This window comes from Malassezia restricta, chromosome III (genome assembly GCF_003290485.1).
Source record: "Malassezia restricta chromosome III, complete sequence".
Classification (NCBI taxonomy): domain Eukaryota; kingdom Fungi; phylum Basidiomycota; class Malasseziomycetes; order Malasseziales; family Malasseziaceae; genus Malassezia; species Malassezia restricta.
In genome coordinates, this window is record NC_040195.1 from 1115194 (window position 1) to 1142020 (window position 26827).

Below are 26827 nucleotides of genomic sequence, written 5' to 3' on the forward strand. Positions count from 1 at the left end.
TGAGAATTCGTCCCTGCTCCGGTCGACGGCGCACAAAAACGAAGAACCATGTGCTGACTAAAACTACGAATGGCTGAACGAGAGCTCCTGGTGGATGGCATGCAAGCGCTGCTTCCAGGCCTGGACCTGCTCGAGTTTGGAGCGGAGATCCGTGAGCTCTTGCTCGATCGTGAGCTTCTGCTCATCTCCAGCCAGATTGATGACTTCATACTTGTCGTCGCCCTTCATATCGAGGAGCAGCTGGTGGTACTTGAACAGACTCGGACGGTGCGAGATGGTAATGAGAGTGATGCCCATGTCCTTAGCGTGCGCGTACATCAAGCCCTCGACGTCCGTCGAGACGGCTGATGTGCACTCGTCCAACACCGCGAAGGATGGGTGGTGGTAGAAGAGACGCGCCATGCCCATGCGCTGTTTCTCGCCGCCCGAGAGCACATCCTTCCACTCCTTGCGCGTGGTCCAACCGCCTTCCCGGTCAGGGAGGTAGGCCAGGTGCACGCGGCGCAGAATCTCCATGAGATCCTCGTCCGTGCGCCCGGACTCGAGGTGCTGCTGGTACGATGCCGGGTAAATGACCTGTTCACGCAGGCTGCCCGTGTTGAGGTACGGACGCTGCGGCAGGAACATGATGCTGTCATGATGGGGTTTCTCGAGCACACCGTCAAAGAGCGGCCACAGACCCGCGAGGATACGTGCCACAGCCGTCTTGCCCACACCGTTCGAGCCCGTGACCATCATGTGGTCACCGGGCTTGATGTGGACGCGGAGACTGTGCAGCAGTGGCTCGCCGCCACGCTCCTGGCCTGGCGCAGGCGTAACGATGGGCACGTTCGTGAACTTGATATGGTCCTTGTCCTCGATCAGCTGGCCGCGCAGGTGGCCCAAGTCGTAGAAGGGCATGTCGGCCGGCAGGTCGGCGGGGCGCGGCACACTTTGGTAATCATCGTGCTGCAGCAGATGCAGCGACGATATGAGCGAGTACACACGCGATGTCTGGCCGGCGAGGGTAGCGATACCCTTGTAGCTGTACATGAGGCGACTCCCTGCGTCGGCAATCGCGAGCAGGATGCGCCTGTTGGAGATGTAGCTCTCGGTCTGCTTGACGATGTGTGGGTCCGAGTTGGCCTGGCCGCCACGGCTCTTGGCCTGTGCACGGAAGGCAGGGACAGCCATGAGCAAGTAGCCAAATGCGGACCACGAGTACTTGAGCACAAAGTCTTCGACCGAGTTGTAGCCCACACGGGCCTGGAGGATGGAGCGGATATGGCGGACCAGGTCGCGGTACGAGCGCCGCAGGATCCCTTCTTCGGTAGATGCGCCGTTGTAGAAGGCCACTTCCTCGGCGTTGATAATGAGGCGGCTGTGTGCATTGTAAAAGTTGCCCTCGAGCTTGGCCTCGAGCGCGGCGAGTTTGCCGAAAGGTGGCGACACGGCGCGCAGTACGTGCGAGGACAGCAAGTAGCCGAGCATCGTGCCTGATACACCGCCGAGACCCAGGTTCTGGCCGATCTGCCACACAAAGATCAGCATGTCAAGCAGGGGCTTGGATATGTTCGAGTACAGCTCCGAGAGCACGTCACAGAACTGCACAATGTCGTGCGTGATATACTGGCTCACCGCATCGAGTCGGTTGTCGAGATTCGTGACGCGGTAGAAGTTTTGGTGCTGGTTCAGGTACAGGTCGTGCACGTAGCGCGTGAGTCGCGTCCGGAACGAGATCGACAGCTTGGACTGCAGGAAGCGGATCATCGAGTTCGTGTAGGTCGACGGCACCGCAAGCGCGAACCACAGCCCCAGGCCACGCAGGAATCCCCAGCGGTCTGCTGAGATCAGCGTCTTGACGATGTATCCGTCCAAGCGAGCGACCAGTAGACTCAGGTAGGTGCGCAGCACGAGGAACATGCTGTGCAGCAAGAACAGGTACGTCTCCTTCGAGCGCAGGCTCGGGAAGATGATGCGGAAGAGGGCGCGGAGCTGCCGGAGGAACTCGCGATTGACGCCGACACACATCGCACTCGCACTCGACATACTCTCGCCGGCCTCGGGCGCGATCGTGCTCTCGTTCTCGCGGACGTCCTGGGCGTTTTCGCGCGTGATACTTCCCCATGGACTCAGGATGCCGAGGCGCGCCTTGGCCGCCTTTTTGCTCACGGGCGGCGGCAGGGAAAAGGACTCGTAGTCCCTCACAAACGTCGCAGGGTTTGTCGGCGTGACATGCGCTGCAGTCAGACGGCCGCGGTCAGGTATGAGCAGCTTGATGGTGCCGTTGCCGCTCTCTGTCGGGTAGTACAGCTGCTCCAGGCCCTCGTCCAACGTCATGGGATCGACATGCTGGCGCTGCCAACGCAGACGAGCCCAGTGCCCGCGCAGGCGCCGCAGACCGAGCAGACGCTTATGGCCCAGCGCCAGCACCAGCAGCACCAGCACGAGTGCTCCGCGTGAGCGGTGCGGCGCTGTGGCCAGCCGTGACTGCACTGCTGCCATTCCCGCACAGCACGTTGAGGGAAAAAGGCTCAAAACGTCTCCACTGGGCCGAGGCCGCCGGCTGCGCGTGCGGCCCCCAGCCACGCCGGCGTCGGCGCCACTCTGATCACGTGAGCGTCGGCGTGGCAGGGGCCCCTCCACGCCGGAGTTGCGTGGCCTTTGGCGCCACGACGCGTGTGGCTAGAAGCTTGGCGCTGGCGCTGTCATCGCCCCATCATGGTCGTGTCGGCGGCTGCGAATCGTGGAGGCCGCAGCAGTATGGAGAGTGGCAGTGCGGGACTGCGTGCCTCGTTCGCGAGTGTGCGCTCAAGCATCGGTGCCGGTGTGGGCGATCCACACCGCATGTCGTTTGACCGCTCGGAATCGCATGCGTCCATACGGCCCATGAACGCGTACCAGCCGCTGGAGGACGGGCCGCACCGGTCGTCGGTGTCGTCTGCCATGTTCTCGGGACCGCGTCTGAGCTTCTCCGTGGACGGGCCGTCGTTCACCTTCAAGAGCGCCGATCTTCGCCGTGCGTTGGAGCTTCACGAGGCACTCGCACGCAAGGCCTACATGGAGGGGTACCTGCTGGTGCGCCATGCCCTCGGTGTTGACGGCCAGCCAGATCACCGCACGAACCGCTTTGACACATGGACCGAGTGCTTTGTCCAGCTCCGCGGCACGGTCCTGAGTCTCTGGGAGGCGCAGCGTCTCGCCGACGCCGCGCAGCAGGGCCGCGACGTGCCGCCCATGTACATCAACGTGACTGAAGCACTCGTGGACTATATCGGCATGTACGTCGATGCCCCCTTGTCCGACCCCGGCACCCGCCGCACCCTATACCATGTCTTTGCTCTGAACTCGGCGGGCCAGAATCGCGTCCTGTTCTGCTTCCATATCCCGCCGCCGTGTGACCCAGCGAAGGTCGAGCAGCGCCTCTCACCCAAGAATGCGCAGCATCCCGAGCATGCCGCTGTCGTTGAATGGCGCCGCATCGGCCTGCAGTACCTGCAGGCGTGGATCAACGCCATCCGACTCGCGTCGTGGGAGCGCATGCGTCTCGACGAGATTTACACGGGCGCGCTCATCCGCGCGCGCCTCAGTGCGGTCAAGGGGGCTGACGTCGCCGACGTCTCGGAGCTTGCCGTGCGCTCACCGCTCGTCAAGGGCCGGCACGAGGGCTTTGTGCGCGCACGGTTCATGGGCTCGACAGAGTGGCGCCGCTGCTGGATGGTCGTCCAGTCGCACTGGTCGGATGGCGAGCAGGCCACCGGCCTCCGCCGCATACTCCGCCTCGGCGGTGATCGCACGAGTGTCGTGGCCGAGTCGACGCACCCGCCGCCGCCGCCCCCTGGCGTGATTCCGTCGCCGGCTGTGGCGCACTTCTACGACTCGCGGCGCAGCAAGCAGCCCTTCGCGAGTCTGTGGCATGTGCGGCACGTATATGCCGTGTACCCGTCGCGTGCGCAGCTCGTAGAGGACAGCGTGCTGTTCAAGGCCGAGGGATCGCTGCCGCACGCGTCCACGACGTCGGCGACGCTGCACCCACGCACATCGGGCTGGGTCATGTTTATGCCTGACATTCCCGCGGGCCAGGCGCGCGGTGCGAATGCTGAGATGATGAAGTGGATTATTGCGATGATGGATGCCTTTGGGCTGTATGGTCGTCCGGATCAGTTTGCGTGGGACCCACGCAGCGCCCACTCGCCGTTCTTTGCGTACCCGATCGGGCCGTTCAAGGACCACCTGTTCCTTGATCGCGCGCTGGCCGAGTGCCTGGACATCTCGGTCGAAGACCACATGGCGACGCGCCAGATGCTGCATGACATTATGGCCGCACGTATGCGTGGCGAGCAGACGGCGATCGCGCCGCCGCTGCCGGCGATCCTGTCGCAGAGTGCGTCGCAGCCCGCGCCGGCCCCGACGACGCCCGCTGACGCCCTCCCGACGCCGCGCGCACCGCTCTCGAGCGAGATGCCGACAGACGCTGCGCCCGCCGCTGACGCCAGGCCCGGTTCAGGGGAGGCGCTGCCTTCGGCCGCCCTCGCGGCCGGCACCTCGCCCACGGGCGCCTCTTCGTACGGTGTGCTATCGTCCAGTGTCTCTTCCTACCAAGCCGCGCCCGCATCCCGGGCAGATCGAGACGCTGCGGAAGCTGGCGCCGCGCCCTCAGCGGAGGCAGATCTGACGGCGCCCAAAAAACTCAAGGCCGCTGCCTTCCAGGCGCGCCGCTCATCGATGGAGCCGGCGGTGCAGGCACCACCCGCGCCTCATCCCACGTTCGACCAGGCCTACCGCGAGTACGACCATGCGGCGGCGTCCGGCCCATCGACTTCCCTGTACGAGGCCCTGCCGACGTTGCCGCCGGTATCGTCGGAGATGGACGAATTGGACCGCACACTCCAGGCGCTCACGACCGAGCCGGACACGCAGCCGATCAACCCGCGGCACGATCTGATTTATCCGTGGCCGATCCCCGAGCAGGCGGAACAGACGCCCCTCTCGCCGATCGCCGAAGCATCGCAGGCCAGTGCGCCGCCCGTCAGTACGCAGACCCAGGCGAGCGCCTACGCCGGCACGCACAGTGCCCCGACCGATGCGCCAGGCGCCAGTGCCTCGAGTGCCTCACCGGCGCTGCCATCGACGCTGTCGTTCCTCGCGCCCTCCGTCGGCGCAAGTGTGCATAGCGACATGGAGCACGAGACGGAGGCGCCTGTCGTGCAAGACTACATCGAGGAGCGCCAGGCGCTGCCCCCCGTCACGAGCTCCGTCGTAACGACCTCGCAGCCGCCGAGGCGTGCGCCCATGCCGAGCAACGACGACGACGCGTACGGCGTGCCGGACGAGCAGCGCAGCCCGCCGGATGCACCGCGGCGGCGCGTCATGCCGATCGACGACACGGGCGCGTACCCCTCGTCGTTTGGCCGCCGACAGCAGCCACCGCAGGCATCGAGCGCGCATGCCAAGCACGCGTCCGTCCGTCCAGGCCGCATGCCCGGCGCCGTGTCTCAGGCCTCGCACGAGTGGGTCGATCACGACGTCGAGCATGACGTGCCGGAGGCACCAGCGGACGCGCCAGCGCCGGACCCCAGCGAGTTTTGGATCTCGCCGTCCACGCCCGCGTCGGCGCATGACCCGGCCCCCGACCCGGCTCCCCTGCCCGCGGCACCGAGCATGGCGCCTTCTCAGCCGCTGCCGACCGCCCGCACCAAGGCATCCGCGCCGCCGCGCACGACGTTTGTGAAGCTCGACGATCCCCGCGCATCGCGCGCGCACCCCACGCAGGGCCTCCTCGCCACCGCATCGCAGGAGCGGCTCGCACGGAACGCACGTCAACAGGAGGCACGCGAGGCCGGACAGGCGCTCGTCCAGGTGCCCTCCAAGCCGCCGCCGCCGCAGGCCGGGCTCATGGGCGCGATCCACTCGCGCCACACGTCCACCGCGCCAGGCGAACAGCCGCGCCCGGCGCGCCCCGCGTCGGCAGCTGCGCCTCCCGTGTCGAGCCCACCGACGCCCTTGTGGCCGCAGCAGCAAATGATGATGCACATGTACTACTGGCAGCAGCAGCAGATGATGATGATGGGCATGATGCCGTACATGTCGCGCGAGAACATGATCGCTCAGCAGCAGGCGATGCAAGCCGCGCAGCAGGCGTACTACCAGGCGTACATGCAATACGCGCCTTCGTCCGCCATGCCGACGCCCGCTTCCTCGCCAGGTATGCCGAGCATGCCGATGATGCCGATGATGCCGATGCCGATGATGGATGGCAGCATGCCCATGATGCCGACGTCGTCTTCGTCCGCGAGCCACGGCTCGGCTGCGCGCGATAGCAGCGCGCCTAGTCAGAGGTCGTCGACGGCATGGGACGCGCCCAAGTCCAAATCTCCACCGCCGCCCATGGCACGGACGCACCGAGCCTAGATCTTGTCCCGTAGCTCAGCGACGATATCGTCCACACGCGCCTGCGACACAGTGATGGCCTCGTCAGCATCGGGCGGCTCCAGCGTAGCGAGCTGCGACGCGAGCATGTCGGCCTTCATGAAATGACCGCGGCGGCGCTGGAGTCGGTCCATTACGACAGCAGGATCGACCGGCAAGTACACAAACACCACGCGCATCTCTGTCGCGCGAAGCACGTCACGGTACGCACGCCGAAGGCACGAGCATGCGACGACGCACCGCGGATTCGCAGCGCGCTCCGCCGCTTCACGTACACGCACGATCCACGGCCACCGATCCTCGTCCGTCAATGCCTCGCCCCGCGCCATCTTGGCCACAGCTGCAGGCGTATGAAGATCATCGGCATCACAAAACGGCGCTCCGTACGCGCGCGCCAGCGCCTCGCCGACCGTCGTTTTGCCCGCGCCGGCCACGCCCATGACCACGATGCAGGTGCGCATGGTGGAGAAAATCGGCGCATTTTTTCTATACACATACGAGAAAGGTATCATGCCGACTCGGCAGGGGTCCGAGCAAAGGGGCGCGATGGGGCATGGGCATTCGCGTCCGCAAACACCACGGCCTGACGCACGAGCGTATCCCACGTCGCCGAGGACGCCCCCGTGCTGGGAGCATGCAGCACCAGCAGGAGCGACTGGGCCAACAAGTCGCCCTTCAGTCCATCCGGGCCCGACGCCGAATCGACATCCGTCTCGTCTTCGGTCGAAAAGCCCATGTCCAGGCTCTCTTCTGCAAACGTCTGCGCACGCAGATTCGCCACGGCATGGTGCGTAGCCGACACATCACCGACGCCCGGCCCCGAGCTCGTGCTGTTCGCAAACGAGGGATGCCGCGATCTCATCCGAGAACGTAGCGGACGCCGAGACAGCCTCGTCTGCCGGCATCGCTCGTGCTGCTCCGTGATGGCATGAGCGTGGATCCGCACGATCAAAAGACGCCCATGCTCGCACTCGACAAACATGGGCGTATTGGTATCACAACTCTCGGACTCGGTCTCTGCGCCCGAGACACTCTGGTCCTCGGACACGGCGCCCTCCATGTCACGAAGAGCGCGGCGCATGGAGGCACGCGGCAGACCCGGTCGCTCGGAACTCGGGCGCCGCTCGCGCGCGGAGTGGCTGCTGTGACTGCTGGCGTCGCGTGGACGCGACGTGGACAGGCGCCGCTGCGTGCGTGAGTTCCGCACGGACGCTGTGATCGCGGCAGAGGCGGACGCCGGCACCGGCCACTCGGGCACCGGCATCGTCGTGGCGCGCCTGACCTGCTTAGCGTTCTTTCGCCAGGCCGTTATGGCAATCGCTGCGAGCATTCTGGCACGTTCTTCTGCAGAAGGCGGCGCATGCGCAGGTGGCGCCATCAGTCCCGCATGGGGCCATGGCTCGGTTCCCTCACCGGCTTTGCATGCATACCCGTACAGCTCACCCGATCGATCGCAGAGGATCAAGGCGGTATGGGCACCATGTTCGTGGATATCATCACCGACCAGCGCATGCAACTGCGTCGAGATAAGCGCTATGCGCAGCATGGCACGCGGGAATCAATCACGCCAGCGTCGAGACGATCCTGCTGTCTTGATGCCCTGGCGCAGTGACGCAGCAAGAAAGCCTATTTTTTTTTTTCAAGGGGGCCCTGCGCCCCTATCATGCCGGACGCACGTCGCTGGGATTGGCCGCCGACATGAGCCGCGGCGGCCAAATGTGCATCGGTCCAATCATGTACGCCCATAGGATGACATAAGATGACGCATGTCCCCCTCAAGGTTCTGTACACGTGCTCTGTGCGTTAAAGCCAAGTCTGTCCCAATACGTTGGGCACGCTTGGCTGCCATCAGCCACGTCTCATCGTAAGCTCGCCTTGCTTCGCACCTGGGCGCAGGAGCTCGGCTGATTGCTTCGACCCCAGCTTCGAGTCCAGTCTTTGCTCGTGTGAGGGTAGCTACCGAACGACATCGTCCGTGTATCCAGCCACCATCGCGCCATCGTTTGCCTTGTTTTGAAAAGGGACGTGCTTAGTCCTGCTTTCTAGATACCATTCGATCTCAGATACCATCCATCATCCGCACTCATGGAGTTGTCTTCCACTCATACTACGCAACCACATACCACTCTGCCTAATCAGCCACCTGTATCTTCTCCGTCCTTGTCACCACCCTCTCATGCCTCGAGCGCGGCGAGTTTATCGCAGCGTGATGTCAAGGCGGAGCAGGTCGTGCCACGCCTCGATACCTCTCATGGCAACAAGCCCCTCTCGCACAGCAGCCACAGCAGCAGCGGCCAGGGCAACAACAAATTCCGCTGCCGCGTTGCCATGGCCTGTGTCCACTGCCGTCACCGCAAGATCCGGTGCGACGGCGCCCAGCCCTCCTGCTATACATGTACGCGACTGCAGCGCAAGTGCGAATACGAGCGTGTGTCAGAACAAGATAATCTATTGTCTCGTGAGCGCAAGCGCCTAAGTCGCGAGCGCAAAGCCGCGCGGCTCGCAGCCTCGGCGTCGCAGGGACAGGCGCCGCCGGCTACGCAGACCAAGCAGCGACGAGCCGCCGCCGATGAGAAGCACCATGCGCCCAAGGCAGATCCCGTGTCGCCGGCGGCGCTCCCGCCGTCGTTCCCTGTGTCTATCCCCCCTCATGTCCCGCCGACGGAAATTGCGCCCGCGCTCATCCAGTCGCCGAGCGATGCCATGTCGGTGGCATGGTCGTCGACGCATGTGACGCCGGGCGGCGAGCCGAAGACGCCGTCGACGAAGGACCTGATGCCGTGGGTCACGGTGCCGCCCTATGTCGATGCGATCGAGGCGTCGGTGCCTGGGCTGGAGGCCACGTCGAGTCTGGCTGCGCCGTCGGCGACGTCGACGACGGAGCCCGACTCGCTCGTTTCGCTGCGCTCGACGGCAGACCCGAGTCTGCTGGAGCTCAGTGCGCCGCCCTCGGCGCTTTCTGACATGAGCCCGACGCTCTCGCCCACCGAGCCGTACTTTGGCAGCGAGACGGGCACGTCCAAGTCGGGTGACTCGATATCGTCGGAAGCGACGCATGTGGATCCGCTCGAGCTGACGACGTCGCTCGATACACCGCTCAAGCTCTTTAGTGACCAGCCGCTCCCTCCGAGCAGCACCATGGCACCTACCCCCCACTCCCTCGAGAGCGAGGGCCATCTCGGTTCTCGCAGTGACGGCCCGCGCCTGGCGACGGGCTTCTCCCCGCTCTCGCCGCAGCTGGCGCCGCCGTCTATGGATCCGATGGAGCTCGGCTTTGAGGATGGCGCCACGGGCGGCGCTGCGGGCTGTGTCCCTGTCGTCGACGGCGTCGGCAGCGACGTCAGCAGCCTGTACAGCTCGTCGCTGCCGATCTCTGGCCACGCTGGGTTTGGCGCCGACCTGGAGCCCAGCAGCCTGCCGATCCTCTCGTCCTGGACGCACCCCACACCCATCAGATAATTTACGTAGTTGGACGCCTATGTGTTATGGCCACTGTGCAGGTCCGCTGACCTGGCCGAGCGATACCTGGCACCACTGGTCCTGCATCCACACGACGGACCACGTACCTTCCTGCGACGTCGGCACGCGGTACTCGTTCGCATGCCACGCCTCGACCGTGTGTGTTTCGAGCACGCGCGGCCGCGCGTGCGTGTCGGCCGGCTCGGTGCGCTGGTATGTGAACGAAAACGGCGGCTCGCCGCGCAGCTGGAACACGATCTCCGTCTGTGCGCCTTCGTGCAGCGACTCGATGTGGTGCTGCCCGGCCGATATGTGCGCACTCGGCAGCGCATGCACGATGCGCTCGAGCGGTGCATGGGTCTGGCGACACGCGTTCGTGCGGTGAGCGGCTCCCAACACGCGCAGCACGCCGGGGCGGTCTGCCATGCGCCAGAACTCGGCACGGCGCGACGTCACGCGCGACGTCGCACCATCGAACGTGTACGTGACGGTCCATGGCGGCGTGCCCTGCAGCACAAAGTCCATGCGCTCGCCGACGCAGTAGTGTTCCCGCGTCGTGGGCGCTACGACGCCCGCGCTTTCCACGACGTCCACGACCACGGGCGGCGGCTGCGTCCCGTCCTGGCGGCAGTGCGCGTCTTCGACGCGCAGGACGCGCACTTCCCACGTGCCTGGCACCTGGAACGGCGCCGGCAGCGCGACGGCCCATTGCGTGCCGTGCACCGTGTGCGTGAAGCGCATCGCGTCTGCATGGCCCTCGGTGTGCACGGGCCGCGCCTCGATGTCCACACGGAACGGCGGCGTGCCGCGCAGCTGCAGCGTCGGGGCCTGCGCCCACGTATCGCCGAGGCAGGCCGAGCGTCGTGCGGGCGTCGCGGGCGCCCATGCCGCCTGGGGCTGCGGCCACACGCGGTACTCGAGCGCCTTTGTGTCGGGCCGGGCATCGGCGTAGTAGGCATCGCTCGTGCCCATGATATGGTACATGTACGTGCCGGGCACACGCGTGCCGAGCGGGAGAGACACATGGGCCTCGGAGCTGGCGAGCGTCTGTGCATACACGCGGGTATCGCCCTGGTCGGTGAGCAGCGTGCGCTGCACCTTGACGTGCACGGGCGGATGGCCCTGCAGCGCGATCGTCGCCTCCAGCGGTGTGTGCACACACACGGGCGGCAAGGCGACGATGCCCGTGGGCGCCTCGCCGACGAAGCGCGCCTGCGGGCGCGGGCGCATCACGACCTGCGCCGTGTCGTCCTGCACCACTTGTCCACTGCAATGCGCGTCGCGCACGCCCGTCAGTGTGTACGTGCCGGGCTCATGCACCGTCAGCGCCTCGTTCGCATCGTGCAGCGTCACGGTGCCGTTCACCACGCCATCGCGCGTGTACGCCACGGTCCACGGCGGCGCACCACGCAGACGCAGCGGCAGCACCGCCGGCTCGTGCTCCTGCAGCGTCACGTTCCATGGGGCCGCGAAGCTCACGGCCGCCGTCGGTGGGCGCACGTCGATGCGCAGGTCGCGCGTCGCCAGGCGGCGCACACATCCACGGCCATCGCGCAGGCTCAGCAGCGAGACGGTCGCGCGGCCCGCATCGTGGCCGGGCGGCAGCGTGATAGCGAGCGTAGCGCGGGACTCGGTGATGTGCGACAGCGTATGCAGCACAGGCTCCTTGGCTCCGGCGCCGCGGATCGCATACTCGAGCGTGTACGGACCATGGCCCGTGAACGCGACGTCCGCCTGCACACTCGGCTCGCCACAGCTGCTCACCACCGCATCGTGGTCGCGCTCCGCGCCGACAAACGACGCGGTCGCCAGGGGATGTGCCACGTGCGTGAACGAAGGCCCATCCAGAGGCACGTGAGCGTAATTCGCGTCGTGCAGCTCGAGAAAGCGGTACGTCACACGGCCCTCGGTGCTCGGCCAGAACTCGAGCTCGTCGCGCGTCTGGTCGCGCACGATGCGCTCGTGCCGCGTCGGCGCGCCATCGCGCTGCGTCTCGTACACGAGCCGGAAAGGCGGCTCGCCCTCGAGATCCGAGAGCGCCTTGACACCCACCGTGCCGGCACACGCATCGTCGATGCTCTCAAAGTGGATCGAGGCCCGCGGCGGCGGCACGTCCACGACCTCGCACGTCCACGGCGCGCTGACGCGGCCCACGCAGTGCGGGGACGCAGCGCTCTGCAGCGTATACACACCCGTCTCACGCACATGAATCGCATGCGTGCCCCGCGAGAGCGGCCGCATCGTATGCACAGTCTCCCGGTCGTCCCGTCGGTGGACGTACTCGACGTCCCACTTATCGTCCCAGCTCTCGTCCATCTCCACGGCCACACGCAGCGAGAGGCCATCACTCGTCCGCAGCAGCTTCAGCGGGCGACCCGGCACACACTGCTTGGCATCCCAATGCACCTGCGCCTGCGCATGCACATACGCTGTGGATGTCTCGTTCAGATACGCCACATTGCCGCACACATCGCGGACATGGCGCAGCTGCAGCGCATGCGCGCCGGCCGCCGGCACATCGAGCGCAATCGTCGCCGGCGCGCCCGGCGTGTGATGCACCAGCGACCGCTCGCCACGCGCATGCGCATACGTCAGCGTCAGAGGCGGCGTGCCGTGCAGCATGACCTGCCACTGCGCCTCGTCGCCCACACAGTAGTCAGACGCGGCCGAGACAAACGACGCACGCGGACACTCGACGAGCGTGATGGCCTCCGACACAATGTGCGCCGCCTGCGACTGCCGATCCAGCACCGACTCTAGGCGCACAAGGCCCGTCTGCTCTAAGCGCAGGTAGTGGACCGTGACCGGGTCGCGCACGTCAGCTGCGCCGCGGGCCGCGCGGCGCGCGCGCCTGCGCTCCGCCAACGACAGCGTCTTGGCGCCATGCGGCACATCCGGCTCGGCATCCGCCAGCTTTGTATAGACACTCGTTTTCGGGTGCTTGATCGTATGCCGCGTAACGTGGCCGGTCGCCGGATCCGTGATCGAGTACGTGAGCGAGACAGGAGGCGACGTCTGATTCAGCACGATCGGAATGTGCACTTGGCGCACACGCTCATCCAGGCACATGCACGTACCAGAGACGGACGTGTCGATGCGGGCCGTGCCGTACGGCACGATGTGCACCGTATGCTGGCCGGCAATGTGGGCGCGTGGCTCCACGACATGGTCGAGACGCACGCGGCGCTCACCGACACTCCATACCGCTGGGCCAGGCGTCAGTGTCGCGATCCTCACGAGCGCCTCGCGCTGCAAGATCGACAGCACATCCAGCACCGCCAGGAGGAGGAACACCACGACGTACCATCTCCGCCCCCTGCGTCGGGGCGGCGGGGGCGCCGCGACGCCAGCGCCCACTGCAGGCGCACGCGGAGGAATCGCGAGCCAATATATGCCATAGCACAGCGCAAAGTCCAGGAGCAGCGCGGAAAAGAGCGTCGTCGGCTCGATGCTGCGCCCTAGGCCGCGGACCGGTGCCTTGTGGAGCCAGTGCAGCGCCACAATACGCGTCCACTTCCACGCTTGCACTCCCACAAACACGGCCGCTGCATAAAAGCGCTGCGTCGGCGCATCGACAACAGCGAGGGGTATGCGCGGCTCGCCACGCTCCCTCGTCGTGGCGGCCATGCGAAAGCGGCAAGCAGGCACCGCGTCCGCGGCAACGATACCATCACGTGATACCACATCCACCGTCCGTCCGGCGCCCTTTTCTTCGCTCCACGTCGTCATGGCTGTCAAGAGCAAGGCTCGGTACGTCTCTTCGACTTACGCAGCGTCGTCATCGCCCGGCTCATGTCGACGGCCGGCACCGGCTACATGTACACGACGCGCCGTCTGCGTGTGATGGAGCGTCTGAGCATGATGAAGTACGACCCGATCGGTACGTCGCTCCCCACTGACGCAGTCAAACGCCACGTCCTGTTCAAAGAGGTCAAGGGCAAAAAATAGATCTATACCTACAGATTCTCAAAAAAGTCGAGATCGGCTCTCGAGAGGCCTCCTTTCCGAGGGGGCGAGGATCTAGGCTCACGCGCTGCCGGCGGGTGCGACGGCGGTGACGGCGGCCACGGCACCAGCGGCGTATTCTCGGGCGTGTCTCGATACGCCGGCTCCGTGTGCGGTGCGCTCGCACCGAACTGCTCGCCTTCTCCGCGATCGACGTACGGGGCAGGTCGAGTAGAGATAGGGGCGTCGTACAGGGGTGCCGGGCCATCGGTATACGTCTGGATCTCGCCAAACTCGTCATCATCTTCGTGTTCGTCATCATGGTCCAAAGGATTGTACGCGCGAGCAGATAAAGTCATCGGCCCGAGTCCGGGTACTAGGCGCCCTCCCGTGTCTTGGTGGGCAGCAGGCGCCGTGTCGGAGGCCGGGGAAGCCGCCGCCTCCTTCTTCGACGTAGCGGCATCGAGCCATGCCAGATCATCCGCATTCAGCGTAGTGCTGCTACTCGGCGGCTTGAGCGAAGTGTCCTTCGGAGGCGGCGGTGCGCGCTTGAGCCAGCTGCCTAGTTTGCTGCTGGTACTCGTAGAGGCAGGCGCGACACGTCGCCATCCTTTGGACTGCTCGGCCTCTGCCTGCTTCCTAGCTTCCTCCTGGGCTGCCGCTCGCGCTTGGCGCCATTCTGCTACGCGTGTGCCAAGTCGCGAGAACGCTGAGCGCACGCTGCTGGGCGCCGGTTCGCTCGGGGTATTCGTGTGTTCCTGAGCTGCTTCCCGCTCAGACGGCCGCTCATCGACAGACTCGGAAACATGTTTGGAAGGCTCTTTGGCACGGGTCGGCGTGGGTGCTGAAGGGGACTCCTCCGCCACATCCTCTGAAGGCTCTTCGGCACGGGTCGGCGTGGGTGCTGAAGGGGGCTCCTCTGCCACATCTTCTGAGGCCTCATCGACGCGCTCAGTTACTGCCTCTTTCGCATCTTCCCGAGCACCCGTCTCTGTCGACTCATTCCATACATTCTCGTCGATCATCATCGATGCCGAGGTCAGTGACGCGAGATTCGCATCATCCGACGTAGGCGGAGCGGGCACGATCGGCTGCCCACTCCATGGATCCACATCAAGGCTCGGCAGCGCACCCACCTCCAACGGTGGTGAGTCGGAGCGCGGCAGCGGCACAGGCGCCGCATCGTCCGCGTCCGCCTCCCACGGACTCGCCCATGGATTCATGCAGGTGGAGGCTGACGGGGGACGAAGGGTGTTGCGGTGCGTCTGGTCCTGCGAGTCACGTGAGAAGAAGAAGGAGGCGGCAAAGGGCGCTCCTCCTCCTCCTCCGACTCGCCTGTGTATCGCCACCATGTCGTCGGTGTTGGCTCGGCGAGGCCTCCTCTCGCGACGGTCCGCCCGCATCCCTCTACATGCCCGCACGGTAGTAAGTGCACCGACGCCCACGGTGACGACGGCAGCGGCAGCACCTGTGCAGGCACCTGCGCCTCCGATGCCGGCGCGCGCACGGCAAATGCTGCGCTGGCTGTGGCTCGAGCCGAGTGAGCGCCATGAGCTGCAGCGGTATGTGGACCAGGCGGATACTTCCGATGCGCCTGCATGGTTTGCGTCGGCTTATGCCCAGGCGCGGCAGTATCGCATGGCCCGCTCACGGCGCTGGCTCCCGTCGGCGGAGCTGGTCGGCGGCGATGTCCAGGCATTCCTGCGTAGGGAGATGGATACGATGCACATACAGATCGAGCGTGGTGAGCATCCCCTCTTGACGCTCGAGACATGGACCGCGATGGATTTCGACGAAAAAGCTGATGTGGTGCTCCAACGCGTGTGGCTCCGCATGTCGGAAGAGCAGCGCGCCGCGGCACTGACGCGCGTGACATATGAATGTGCTCGCCGACTCGGCTGGCGCTCAGGCTTTTCTTCCGGCTTTCCTGGCGACGATGCGCCGAAGGATCTGGTGAAGCGCCTCACCGCGTCCATCGGCAAGACGGACGTGCGCCGCGAGCTGCAGGCTATCGAGGAGCAGCGCGCGTGGGATGCATGGCAGCGTCTCTCGCCCGAAGAGCGCCGTACTGAATGGCAAACGGCCTGGCAGCAGCGTGACCGCTCTATGATATACGTCGATGATGCACCTACGACACGGCTCCACGGTGCGCCCGCGCCGAGATGGTACGCCGTGCCGCAGCGCGCTGGCTCGCTGCAGTATCTTCCGAACATTCTGATCCGGCTCGTCCGGAACCACACGCCCCGGGGCCAAGCATACGACGTGTGGAAGGCCACGTTCCGCGTGCCGCTCCACATGCACAAGCACGAGCTGCGCTCGTACCTGCTGGCTGTGTACGGCTTGCGCACGACCTGGGCGCGCTCGATGGTGTACCGCTCCCCGATTGTGTTCAGTGCCGCCAAGCGCCGCCGTGTCGTGGGCCAAGGCCGGACGTTTAAAAAAGTGGAGGTAGGTCTGCTGGAGCCGTTTGTCTTCCCCAGTGTGAGCCAAGCCTTCTTGCGGACGCATCTCTTTAGCCAGGAGATGATGTACGAAGAGCGGCGTTTGCTGCTCAAGATGACCAAGGGCCGCCGCTGGCGCAGTCACAAGAGCGTCACGGATCTCTCGCGGGCCCTCGATAACCACTGGGAGGGCCACAATGCGGGGGCGCCGGCCGAGTCAGCCGACGGACAGCCCTCGGCGCAGCTGCTCGTGCGCAAGCGGTCGGTGCCGACGGCGCGTCACAGCAACATTCTGTCGGCGATCTCCGAGCGCCGTGCGCAGCGCGAGGCGCGTGTCCGGGCGTTCCTGGACGAAAAGCGCTCGTCATAGTCATCTAATCTACACTAAAAGCCGCGTAGGCCTAGGATGTGGCGCACATCACTTGCATAGCGCAGTCCGTCCAGCACGGGGAGCAAGTCGAGCAGGGCCTCGTCGTTCGGGTCGTGCGTCCAGCCTTCCACGGGTATCCCATTCGCCTCCTGCAGCAGGTAGCTGATCGGCGAATTATCAATGAGGCACACACGACTGAGGTCCTCTTCCACAATCTCAAGGTTCTTTAGGTACGAGCCGTTGCGCAGCGTACACGAGTCACGGAACAGCCGCCCACTGATCAGGCCCTGCCCCCCATCAAGCCAGTTGATCACAGGGTCGGCATATTCCTTGATCGACGCCGTGAATATCACCACATGGTACCACGACGCTACCTTGCGCAGAAAGTAGTCGACCCATGGCCGCTTGTACACTTGATAGCAGACGCGCCGCCCGTCCATGTGCACCTCAATGCCGCGGATCTGCAGTCGCGCGTGCGATGGAATCCCAGATCCCAGGCCCAGCATGTTCATCCAGCCGTCCAAGAGCCACGTACCCACATGGTCTGACGTCTGCCACCGATTCCAAAGCGAGCCCGAGCCAAGTCGCGAGTGAATCAGCGTCTCATCCAGGTCCAGCACCAGCACCTTCGGCGTGTGCTGTATCACCGCCGGTACCTTGCGCGGCACAGTCGCTTTCTCATCAGAGCCAGTCTTGTGGCTGTCGCGTATCTTGCGCTGCCGCACGAGCGTCTCAACCGTCGGAAGCGCACTTGTACTCGCCGCCATACGCACCACGCAGCCGCCGTCCCAGACGCGTGTAGCCAAGGTGGGTCGTGGAGCGGCGTCGCTGGGGAAATAAGCTACGCCACTCCACCGCTGCCTGCTACCTCGACGCTGGGATGCCGCCTGCGACGCGGCCCACGTCGTCCATTGGGCAAGAGTACCCGACGGTGCTGGGGTACAAGATCGTGCAGCTACTAGGTGGCGGTGGTTTTTCGCGTGTGTTTCGGGCTGTGAACCCCGAGTCCGAGGCGCATCCCCAGGCGGCTGTCAAAGTGGTGTCGTACGTATCGACCACGCAGCGACAGCCCATCGATCGACGTGCACTCCAGAAGGAGGTGCAGATCCACAGCATCTTGAAGCATGATAACGTGCTGGCCTTTCTCGGCTCCGTCGAGTACGCGGCGAGTGCGCCGGACAACTACGTGCGTGGCCTGTACATTCTGCTGGAGCTATGTGCGGGTGGCGACCTGTTTGACAAGATTGCACCGGACGTGGGCGTGGATGAAGACCTGGCGCACTTTTACTTCACGCAGCTCATGTCCGGACTCACGTATATCCATGGCCAGGGCGTGACGCACCGCGACATCAAGCCGGAAAACATGCTGCTCGATGCTCAGGGCAACCTCAAGATCGCCGACTTTGGCCTGTGCAGTGTGTACAAGTACAAGGGCCGCGAGCGGACGCTGCACGGAACGTGCGGCAGCCTGCCATACATTGCGCCCGAGATGAATGGGCGCCCCTACCAGGGCGAGCCCGTGGACGTATGGAGCAGTGGCGTTGTCTTGTTTGCTCTGCTCGTAGGCAACACGCCGTGGGACGAACCGACACAGCGCAGTCCTGAGTACCATGCGTACTTGAGCGGCGAGCTTTTGCGCATGGACCCATGGACACGCATAAGCATGGATGCTTTATCACTGCTGCGCCGCATGATGCATCCTGACCCATCGCGTCGCGCATCGCTCGCTCAGATCCAGCGGCACCGTTGGTTCACACGATCGAACCCGCTCCTTGAGGCTGGCAAGTGCAGTGATCCCGTCAGTCTCGCCGAGCGCCTCTTGCACGGCCTGATCGTGTCGGGCGACATGCACTTGCACACCGACGGCCAGCGAGCCACGCTGCCCGCGCATCCCTCTCTTTCGCAACCTGAGGCTTTGCCTCGACATCCCCTGGCTCTCAGTGCGCACGACATTCCTTCCTCGACGGCTCAGCCAGGTCGCATGTCGACCGCCATGACGACGCAGATGCCCCGGACGCAAGCCGCGGACGAATTTACCCAGGCCCTTGGCTACTTTACGCAGTCCTCGGCCGCTCCGATGGGCATGGTTCTTCAGCTCACGCGATTCTACAGCACCGCTGATCCGCCGGCCATATCGGCGGCCCTATCGGCGGCGCTCGAGGCACAAAAGGCACAGTTCAGTGTGGAAGCTATGGCGGACGATACCACGAGCGACTGGCTCGAATCCCATGACGAGAACGTATCTCCTGCATCACTGCAAGGCGCGCGCGGCGCCCGCATCCGACTGAGCGTCGTCGACCGCCGCAAGTGTGCCCTCAAAGGCGAGGTGCGCATTGAGCGCGTAGCAGAGTTGCCGCCCGACGTCGGCGTACACGCAGGCCAGCCTGGATGCTTTGTGCTCGTGCGCCGCAGCAAGGGAAACCCACTTGAATGGCGCCGCCTGTTCCGCGAGCTGTGCAAACATCCACAGGTTCGGCCGCACATCGCCTAGGCCGTGTCGTCCCACCGCGTCTGTGGGTGCGCAAGGAAGGCATCGTACGCCGCGCGGTGAAACAGACTCAGCTCTGTCTCGTTTTGCACACCCAGCGACGCGAGAGGCGCATCACTTGCGCTGTCGAAAATCCACTCCGGATGATCGAGGTTGATGATCAGATTCGTCGTCTTGGCGCCGTGGGCCTGCGTGTATAGTTTGATGGTATCCAGCTGATCAACCACGTTGCGATACGCTTTAAAGCCTGGCTGTGTACGCACGGCCTCTTTGCATTGCGCAATGAGCTGTGGCGTCGTCAGCGTCGTGAGATCCACGTCTTTCAGCACAAGGGCCTTCATCGCGCGGTACTCAAAGTTCTTGATGACGCGCACCGTAATGACCGCCTGCGTCAGTGGCCGGGCCTGATTCGTCACCGTCGTGTCGAGAAAGTCCGTCTGCGGCGCATACGGATGGTGCTCAAAGCCCTCGCTGCGTGGCGCTACGGGGTCCATGATCGTGGCACAATCTAACGCCTCAGCTAGCCCGATGACCCCGATGCGGTGCCGACGGCCAAATCCATCACGCGCAGCAACAGGGCCAAGTGGAGGTCGAGAGACACCATGGGATCGGTCACGACTTGGTGCACGGTGCCCAAGGCGTCCATCACGGCCTGCTTACCGCCAATGCCGAGGGCGTACGCCGCCTGGGGCGGCGTGTAGCTCAGCACGATGGCACGTGCCTCGTCTGCGCGCTTTTGCATCTCCTCAGGCGTCCGTGCGGGTGTCGACGCTGTATTCCACGTGTCATGCGGCCAGCATGTCTCGCGAAGCTGGCGGAGCCACGAGGCTTGCTCGGTCGTCGCGAGCTTGCTGGAAAAGTACGCAAGAACGTCCGACACTGTATGGAGGTATGTCGAACGAATGAACTGCTCAATCACACGCAACATGCCGCGGCGCAGTGTCCATGCCTCGTGCATATTCAGTGCCTCACGCGTGACGGCAAATACGGCTGTCAGGAGAGCGTTGACGTCTTGCATCGACGGAGCGTCGTCCACGTCGCGAGACTCGGTGTGGGCTGCGGAAGGACGCGCGCCGTCTTGGGAGGCTTCGACAGCCTCGGGCGGCTCGGCAGCTGTCTCGGCAGCCTGAGGCGCGTCGGACGACGCCTTGTCTTGCGGAGACACGGACGTATGGCGCGGAGGCAGCGATGGGGGTATAGGGACCGCGTCTGTCATGTCCGGGCGCAGTCCAAACACGCGTCCGGCTCGCGATGGCGCTGGTCTCCGTTGTCCCATGCCTTTTCGCGCAGACCCAGCGGCGCCTGCGAAACCCGTGGCGAAGGTACGGCCTACGCCGCCAAGTCCCGACATGAAAGCATTCGTGCGCATGCGCGTCTCTTCGTCCGTCGTCGATGCACGCGTCTTATCGAGGAATGAATGCACCGGCTGCGTGGATGTGTACCAAGCCATGCCGTCGCTCGATGGCGAGAGCAGTTGCTCCAAGTACGTTTGGATCGCCTGGCATGCTGCCGCGCTGGTAAGGCCCCTTATGAGCGGCAACGCTGGCGGACGCGACATGTTCGACCCAAGGGGCCGTCGCTCGTACATTCGCACCAGGTCGGCCTGCAGTGCCTCAAACTGGGGCCATGAACGTAGGACCGCATACCCATCTGCCGCGTCTTCCTTCTCGCCTGCTTCGACCGTGACGAGCACTTGCATGGAGCGAGGATCCACGGGACGATCCGGCTTGGTCTGCGTACTCACATCCACCACTGAGATAGATCGCGATGGACTGGTATGCACCACCGTTTTGCCGCGAGCTTCTGCGACAAACATATCATACAGTGTCTGCAACCGCTTGAGCAATGCTTTACGCAGAGGCTTGACCATGTTGGGCTGGATGTCGTCGGCCTTGAGGAGCGCGGCCATGGCGGTGCGTACGCCCTTGGTGCCTGAGGTCTCGGGCAAGATGGCGAGGGAGGCTTGAACGACCGTTCGCACATCACTGGCATACAGGTCCGACGAGCTTGCCTCGTGGCTCACAGATTCATCGAGGGCCTCGAGATTCGAGTGCAGCTGGATGAGCACGGCCCCTTCAGGAGGCTCGAGCGTCGGATCTAGCCGGGACAGGAATGAGTACCAATCGTCGTACGTATTGCTGTCTTTCTTGTTCAGCACGTCCCCTACTTTTTTTGGGTAGCGAACTTTGTAGGTCTCTTTGGGGAGGCGACTAGTTTCGAGGGAGCGCGGCAGCGGCGGCTCCTTCACGTCAGGTGGGATGTTCATCGGGACGGCCGGCTCTGCCGTATCGGATACTGGCAGCATTTGCTCCGTCTCCTCGGATGGCTCGTCCTGGGACAGGCTCGATTCTCGCAGCTCACTCAACATCTCTTCGAGGTGGTCCGGAAGAGACGACGAGGGCGACTTGATGCCGCTCGGTGCGTCGAGATCCCTCAGCGCTTCCTGGACGTCGTGGCTGGCCGTGGGCTGTGCAGGTGTTTTGGGTGCCTTGGTACGTGGCTCGTACGTCAGTCGCTGCTCTGGCAGTCGGCCGTACTGCAAAATATAGCCGTTCAAGACATCGGGGTCGCTGTAGGTCTGCAATAGCGTCCACAGCTGCTTGGACGCAAGTTCGGATAGCAGCGCCACCACCATGGGTGAGTGGCGATCTTCCTCCGGCAATGTCTGCCTGAGAAGCGTGCTCATGGACGTCTGTAAGCTCTCGATCCGAGCGGATGCATTGTCCCACAGACCAGGTGACGGGGCGTCTTCTGACCGCTTATTCTGCATCGCCGTCACGATGACAGAGAGCGCCGTGAGCGAGAGTTCTGTCGCAACCGTCGTCCGACTGTACTGCTCGAGCCGGAGGGCTATTTGGGCGAGCACATGCTCGGCCGCCGCGATGGCCTCATCAGGAAACGTCGGCAGGCCAAACGAGATGGGGTCAAACCAATACTGAATGCAGTCGCGGCGGACCAAACGCAAAATGTGCTGTGCCTCCGACTGGCAGGCGGGTGGCAACGACGCCAACGTACAGCGCCCCGGACTGGTGGAGGCCGCGTCATGGCGACGTGTGTGAGGCAGCATGTCCTGCACACGCGATCGAAGCACCTCGATGACGTTGTGCTCGCGCTTTGCATCGATATGGGCAGTGCGCTCACCCGGCAGGGCGAGCTCGATGTATTCACGCACGGTAGGGTGACATGTGAGCGCGACAGACAAGAGGGCCACACAGACCATCGGGAGGAATCCCATGCCCATGACCACGAGCGATAGCGCTCCGATCGCCATCGACACGGCCATGGTGGGCGATATGGGCGGCGACGGCACTGATGCAGCGGGTGCAGGCGGGGACGTAGGCTGCACCATAAGAAGCGTCGTCGACAGGAGCAACCACAGCCAGCGCGTCGTGCGCTTTGGTGTCACACCTCCACCGGCCACGGTGGTCTATGGGGGTCCATGGTCTGTGGCAACTGCTGCAGCCGGTCGGTCGGCCCGTGACACTCGAGTCGTTGCAGGGCAAGCGACTAGCGATCGATTCGTCTATCTGGCTGTATCATTTCCAGATGGCGATGCGTGATCGGGATGGGCGGACGATGGCGCACGCGCATCTCCTTGGATTCCTGTGGCGCATTCTCAAGTTGCTCTACTACGGCATCAAGCCTGTGTTTGTTTTTGATGGCGGTGCGCCTGAGCAGAAACGACGAACACTGATACAGCGCAAGCAGCGGCGCGCGACGGCGGCTGAATCGTATGTGAGAACGGCGGAAAAGCTGCTGGCTGCACAGATGCGGCAGGCTGCTCTTTCGCGGCCGGAAGCTCTTGAGCCAGGGACTGTTTTTCATGACGAAGTGAATGCGGCACCTGTCAAGTATGTTGTGCCCAAGGATCCGTACCAGCTGCCAGCCATGCCACCGAATGCACTGCGTGCGTCGGACCGAAAAGACATTCGCCTCGCCACCGAGGCAGAGCTGCGTGCGTTGGTACATTCCATGGCGCCGGAAGACCTCGATATACACTCTGATCTGTTTACGAATTTGCCTCCTGAGCTGCAGTACGAATTGGTGGGCGACCTGCGCATGCAATCGAGAACCACGTCGTACAAGCGTCTGCAAGACATGTTGCATGCGGCCCCTACGGCGATCGACTTTTCCAAGGCCCAGGTCGCTGCGCTGAAAACACGCAACGATCTCACGCAAAAGGTACTGACCGTCACGGACGAACTGGGCCATGCGAATATCCCCATGCGTGTTGAGGGACTCCGGAATCGCGAGTATGTCTTGACCCACATCGATGCCGGGGACGGCGGCTTTGCGCTGGGTGCGCGAGACGCTGGAACGTCACGAGATAAGCCTATTGTGATCGAAGACATCAAGCCTGTGATCGAGGAAGAGGACGAGGAGGAGGAGATGGACGACGTGGACATTCCCACGATGCCGCCGAAGGTCGAGGCTATGAGCCCGCCGCCTCACGAGGAGCTTCGCGAGCTCGACGAGCCAGCGCTTCGATCCCATTCGGAGCTCACTCGAGTAGGCGAACTTCCTCCAGAGGCGCCTACCGCCCACCCTTCGTCCCCTGCGTTCGAGTTCCTTGGGGCCTCGCCAGAGCTCTCGCCATGCGAGTCGCATGTCTCACCCGACACCAGGCCTTCTAGTCCCATTCGAGGCGCCGTATCCCCGTCATCGTGGGAGGCCGAATCAGCGCACCTGGAGCAAGCGCCAGCGAACGCAGGCCGCGGCAAGTCACCGACTCCTACTCAGCCGCATGAAGCGCCCCTCGAGGCAGCGTCTCCTGGGGCGTCTCCTGCCTCTTTTGAGCATGTCTCAGAGCCTCGCACGGAAGGACGTAGTACGGCGCGTGACTCGATCGAGCCGCATGTGATGCCCCGGAAGACTGCACACTCGGCACTAGGCGATGCTACTGTGCTCGTCGAAGAGCCTCGCATCGAGCCACGCGCCACGTCCGCTCAGCCTGTTCCCCTGTCGCCTGAGTCTCCACCGAACGAACGCGACTTGATGGCCCTGCCTACAGAGACCCATGCAAAACAGATACCCACTGAGCCATCCCCCCCTCCTGAGCCGCCCCTGTTCATGCCGTCACCATCCCCACCCCCGCTGGGTCTCGATGGCTTTCCGCTCTCGGACACGGTGGAAGAAGAGCCTGAGCTCGAGGCGGACCAGACCGAGTTTGCCGATTTTGCCAGCGCCACCAGTGGGCAGAGTCTGCCAGACATGCGCCGCCAGGTTGAGGCGGATGTGGATGCGCTACGTCGTGAACGGGCGCGACTGAAGCAGCCCGAGCAGGAAACCACGCACCAGATGACTCTAGAGATTCAAGCCATGCTGCGCCTATTTGGCCTACCCTATATCACGGCGCCGATGGAAGCGGAAGCGCAGTGTGCACAACTTTCGATACAGCACCTTGTGGATGGCATCATCACCGACGACAGCGATGTGTTCCTGTTTGGTGGCTCGCCGGTGTACCGACACATGTTTAATCATCGTCAATCTGTCGAGTGTTACTGGATGTCGGACATGGAGCGCGAGCTGGGCTTGTCACGCACGCGGCTCATTCAGCTGGCATTTTTGCTGGGCAGCGACTACACCGAGGGCTTGACGGGCGTGGGCCCCGTTCTAGCGATGGAAATCCTGTCGCTGTATCCGGGCGACCATGCTCTTGAGTCGTTCCGCGACTGGTGGCGCGAGGTGCAGATGGGCCACGACACGATGCCGCGGTCCAAAGTCCGCGCTCGCATCCAGCGCGCTCTTCGTGACAAGGTGCACTTGTCATCCGACTGGCCCGATGTGTATGAGCGTGAGGCGTATGTGGCGCCGCACGTCGATGACAGTGACGAGCCGTTTGTGTGGGGCCACGCAGATCTCGATGCGATCCGCGCCTTCCTGCACGAGTACCTGCACTGGCCGGCGTCCAAGACGGATCAGTACGTCCTGCCTGTCCTGGAGCAGCAGCGCAAAACAGCCCGACTGCAACGTGTGCAGGCGACGCTGGACCAGGCAGGATTTGTCGGCGGACGCGTGCCGCACAAGGCGACGTCCTTCACGTCGACGCGTCTGCAGCATGCCGTCGAGCAGTTTCGAGCATCCAAGCGGCCTAGACCTTCTACCTAGCATCTATTCCTCGTCTTCGCGCTCCTCGAGGTCCTGCTCGGTCCGAGCGGCGGCCTGTGCACCGCCCAGCTCGTCAGCGAGGCCGTCGCGGGGGAACGTCTTGCGCACCATAGGTGGCTGGAATGAGTTCTTGTACACAAGCAGCGAAAAGGCGCCGACGGCTGTGACGGCCATCAGAAAGTGGCGCAGGGCCAAGGGGCCGGGTGTCTTGTATGCATCAGGCGACCACATGTTCAGCACGTCGTCCTGCTCGTGAAGCGTCTCGCCGTACTGGCGGCGGTCCTGCGTGTCCCACCAGTGGCGGCTGTATGGGCGGAACTGCTGGTTCTGGAAGGGCATGGCGGGGTAGTCGCCCAGCTGCGGGTCGACCTTGTCGCCCGGCACGACCGTGCCGCGCGGCAGGTCCTTGGGCGCCTGTGTCGGTGGCAGCTCGTGTGCACGCACGGCCGTCGTGCTCATGCAGCGCGACGGGATCGCGCGCGCCATACGCTGGAATACACCACGCTGCAGCATGTGGAAAACGTCGGATGACAAACGCCGCCGACGTCGCAGCCTGCGCTGGGCGGCGGCAGCGAGCGGTCCACGGCCGACGCACGCGAACATCACGTGACAGGTCAAAGAAGCGAAAAGCGTCCAGCGCGTCGACCTTCAGGGTGGCGGGCCGTCCTGGGGCACAACGATGGTGGATATCCAGGAGCAGGATCAGTGGATCAGCTACCTCAGTGAGTGTAAGCAGCTGAGCGAAAATGATATCAAGCGCCTGTGCGAAAAGGCGCGCGATGTCCTGCTGGAGGAGTCGAATGTGCAGCCCGTGCAGTGTCCCGTCACCGTGTGTGGCGATATCCACGGCCAGTTCCATGATTTGTCTGAGCTCTTCCGTATTGGAGGCAACTCCCCGGATACCAACTACCTGTTCATGGGCGACTATGTAGATCGCGGCTACTACTCGGTCGAGACGGTGACGCTGCTCGTGGCCCTCAAGGTTCGTCACCCTGACCGTGTCACCATCCTCCGTGGCAACCACGAATCGCGCCAGATCACGCAGGTGTACGGCTTCTACGACGAGTGCCTGCGGAAGTACGGCAATGCGAACGTGTGGAAGTACTTTACCGATCTGTTTGACTACCTCCCCCTGACGGCGCTGATCAACGACCAAATCTTTTGCCTGCACGGCGGCCTGTCGCCTTCGATCGATACGCTCGACCAGATCCGCCAGATCGACCGCGTGCAGGAAGTGCCGCACGAGGGACCGATGTGCGATCTGCTCTGGTCGGACCCCGACGACCGCTGCGGCTGGGGCATCTCGCCCCGTGGCGCGGGCTACACGTTCGGGCAGGACATTAGCGAGGCCTTCAACCACAACAACGGCCTCACGCTCGTTGCGCGTGCGCACCAGCTCGTGATGGACGGCTTCAACTGGTCGCAGGAGCGCAATGTCGTCACCGTGTTCTCCGCGCCCAACTACTGCTACCGCTGTGGCAACCAAGCTGCGATCATGGAGATCGACGAAAACCTCAAGTACACCTTTCTGCAATTCGATCCCGCGCCGCGTACGGGTGAGCCGCTCGTCTCGCGCCGCGTCCCCGACTACTTCTTGTAATCTGTGTG

The 26827-nt window shown here is 64.0% G+C and overlaps 16 protein-coding genes across 16 annotated transcripts; 7 read left to right on the top strand and 9 right to left on the bottom strand.

Annotated features, from left to right (window-relative positions):
* Nucleotides 1-63: 63 nt before the first annotated feature.
* On the bottom strand, nucleotides 64-2484 carry MRET_2309 (ATP-binding cassette, subfamily D (ALD), peroxisomal long-chain fatty acid import protein; the record flags this gene model as incomplete). The annotated part of the gene is made up of 1 exon (XM_027628936.1): nucleotides 64-2484. The coding sequence occupies one exon, from the start codon at nucleotides 2482-2484 to the stop codon at nucleotides 64-66; it is 2421 nt and encodes an 806-aa protein (XP_027484775.1).
* A 216-nt stretch (nucleotides 2485-2700) lies between these two features.
* Nucleotides 2701-6390, top strand: MRET_2310 (CCR4-NOT transcriptional complex subunit CAF120; the record flags this gene model as incomplete). Its single annotated transcript, XM_027628937.1, has 1 exon — nucleotides 2701-6390. One exon carries the CDS (start codon nucleotides 2701-2703, stop codon nucleotides 6388-6390), a length of 3690 nt encoding a protein of 1229 aa, XP_027484456.1.
* Nucleotides 6387-6920, bottom strand: MRET_2311 (gluconokinase; the record flags this gene model as incomplete). The annotated part of the gene is made up of 1 exon (XM_027628938.1): nucleotides 6387-6920. The coding sequence occupies one exon, from the start codon at nucleotides 6918-6920 to the stop codon at nucleotides 6387-6389; it is 534 nt and encodes a 177-aa protein (XP_027484455.1).
* On the bottom strand, nucleotides 6917-7954 carry MRET_2312 (uncharacterized protein; the record flags this gene model as incomplete). Its single annotated transcript, XM_027628939.1, has 1 exon — nucleotides 6917-7954. The coding sequence occupies one exon, from the start codon at nucleotides 7952-7954 to the stop codon at nucleotides 6917-6919; it is 1038 nt and encodes a 345-aa protein (XP_027484149.1).
* Nucleotides 7955-8493: 539 nt separating this feature from the next.
* MRET_2313 (fungal Zn(2)-Cys(6) binuclear cluster domain protein) lies at nucleotides 8494-9867 on the top strand (the record flags this gene model as incomplete). Its single annotated transcript, XM_027628940.1, has 1 exon — nucleotides 8494-9867. The coding sequence occupies one exon, from the start codon at nucleotides 8494-8496 to the stop codon at nucleotides 9865-9867; it is 1374 nt and encodes a 457-aa protein (XP_027484148.1).
* Nucleotides 9868-9891: 24 nt separating this feature from the next.
* Nucleotides 9892-13494, bottom strand: MRET_2314 (nucleoporin POM152; the record flags this gene model as incomplete). Its single annotated transcript, XM_027628941.1, has 1 exon — nucleotides 9892-13494. The coding sequence occupies one exon, from the start codon at nucleotides 13492-13494 to the stop codon at nucleotides 9892-9894; it is 3603 nt and encodes a 1200-aa protein (XP_027484151.1).
* Nucleotides 13495-13594: 100 nt separating this feature from the next.
* On the top strand, nucleotides 13595-13815 carry MRET_2315 (large subunit ribosomal protein L33; the record flags this gene model as incomplete). Its single annotated transcript, XM_027628942.1, has 3 exons — nucleotides 13595-13617; nucleotides 13641-13747; nucleotides 13772-13815. The coding sequence occupies 3 exons, from the start codon at nucleotides 13595-13597 to the stop codon at nucleotides 13813-13815; spliced, it is 174 nt and encodes a 57-aa protein (XP_027484150.1).
* Nucleotides 13816-13823: 8 nt separating this feature from the next.
* MRET_2316 (uncharacterized protein) lies at nucleotides 13824-15035 on the bottom strand (the record flags this gene model as incomplete). Its single annotated transcript, XM_027628943.1, has 1 exon — nucleotides 13824-15035. One exon carries the CDS (start codon nucleotides 15033-15035, stop codon nucleotides 13824-13826), a length of 1212 nt encoding a protein of 403 aa, XP_027484542.1.
* Nucleotides 15036-15162: 127 nt separating this feature from the next.
* On the top strand, nucleotides 15163-16623 carry MRET_2317 (ribosomal protein L23; the record flags this gene model as incomplete). Its single annotated transcript, XM_027628944.1, has 1 exon — nucleotides 15163-16623. The coding sequence occupies one exon, from the start codon at nucleotides 15163-15165 to the stop codon at nucleotides 16621-16623; it is 1461 nt and encodes a 486-aa protein (XP_027484723.1).
* Nucleotides 16624-16637: 14 nt separating this feature from the next.
* On the bottom strand, nucleotides 16638-17390 carry MRET_2318 (CTD nuclear envelope phosphatase 1; the record flags this gene model as incomplete). Its single annotated transcript, XM_027628945.1, has 1 exon — nucleotides 16638-17390. The coding sequence occupies one exon, from the start codon at nucleotides 17388-17390 to the stop codon at nucleotides 16638-16640; it is 753 nt and encodes a 250-aa protein (XP_027484785.1).
* A 113-nt stretch (nucleotides 17391-17503) lies between these two features.
* MRET_2319 (serine/threonine-protein kinase Chk1) lies at nucleotides 17504-19114 on the top strand (the record flags this gene model as incomplete). Its single annotated transcript, XM_027628946.1, has 1 exon — nucleotides 17504-19114. The coding sequence occupies one exon, from the start codon at nucleotides 17504-17506 to the stop codon at nucleotides 19112-19114; it is 1611 nt and encodes a 536-aa protein (XP_027484781.1).
* Nucleotides 19111-19605, bottom strand: MRET_2320 (DUF2340 domain protein; the record flags this gene model as incomplete). The annotated part of the gene is made up of 1 exon (XM_027628947.1): nucleotides 19111-19605. The coding sequence occupies one exon, from the start codon at nucleotides 19603-19605 to the stop codon at nucleotides 19111-19113; it is 495 nt and encodes a 164-aa protein (XP_027484061.1).
* Nucleotides 19606-19631: 26 nt separating this feature from the next.
* On the bottom strand, nucleotides 19632-22460 carry MRET_2321 (sorting nexin; the record flags this gene model as incomplete). Its single annotated transcript, XM_027628948.1, has 1 exon — nucleotides 19632-22460. One exon carries the CDS (start codon nucleotides 22458-22460, stop codon nucleotides 19632-19634), a length of 2829 nt encoding a protein of 942 aa, XP_027484062.1.
* An 80-nt stretch (nucleotides 22461-22540) lies between these two features.
* MRET_2322 (DNA excision repair protein ERCC-5) lies at nucleotides 22541-25219 on the top strand (the record flags this gene model as incomplete). The annotated part of the gene is made up of 1 exon (XM_027628949.1): nucleotides 22541-25219. The coding sequence occupies one exon, from the start codon at nucleotides 22541-22543 to the stop codon at nucleotides 25217-25219; it is 2679 nt and encodes an 892-aa protein (XP_027484059.1).
* A 3-nt stretch (nucleotides 25220-25222) lies between these two features.
* MRET_2323 (NADH dehydrogenase (ubiquinone) 1 beta subcomplex subunit 8) lies at nucleotides 25223-25732 on the bottom strand (the record flags this gene model as incomplete). The annotated part of the gene is made up of 1 exon (XM_027628950.1): nucleotides 25223-25732. The coding sequence occupies one exon, from the start codon at nucleotides 25730-25732 to the stop codon at nucleotides 25223-25225; it is 510 nt and encodes a 169-aa protein (XP_027484060.1).
* A 166-nt stretch (nucleotides 25733-25898) lies between these two features.
* Nucleotides 25899-26819, top strand: MRET_2324 (serine/threonine-protein phosphatase 2A catalytic subunit; the record flags this gene model as incomplete). Its single annotated transcript, XM_027628951.1, has 1 exon — nucleotides 25899-26819. The coding sequence occupies one exon, from the start codon at nucleotides 25899-25901 to the stop codon at nucleotides 26817-26819; it is 921 nt and encodes a 306-aa protein (XP_027484058.1).
* Between the last annotated feature and the right edge of the window lie 8 nt (nucleotides 26820-26827).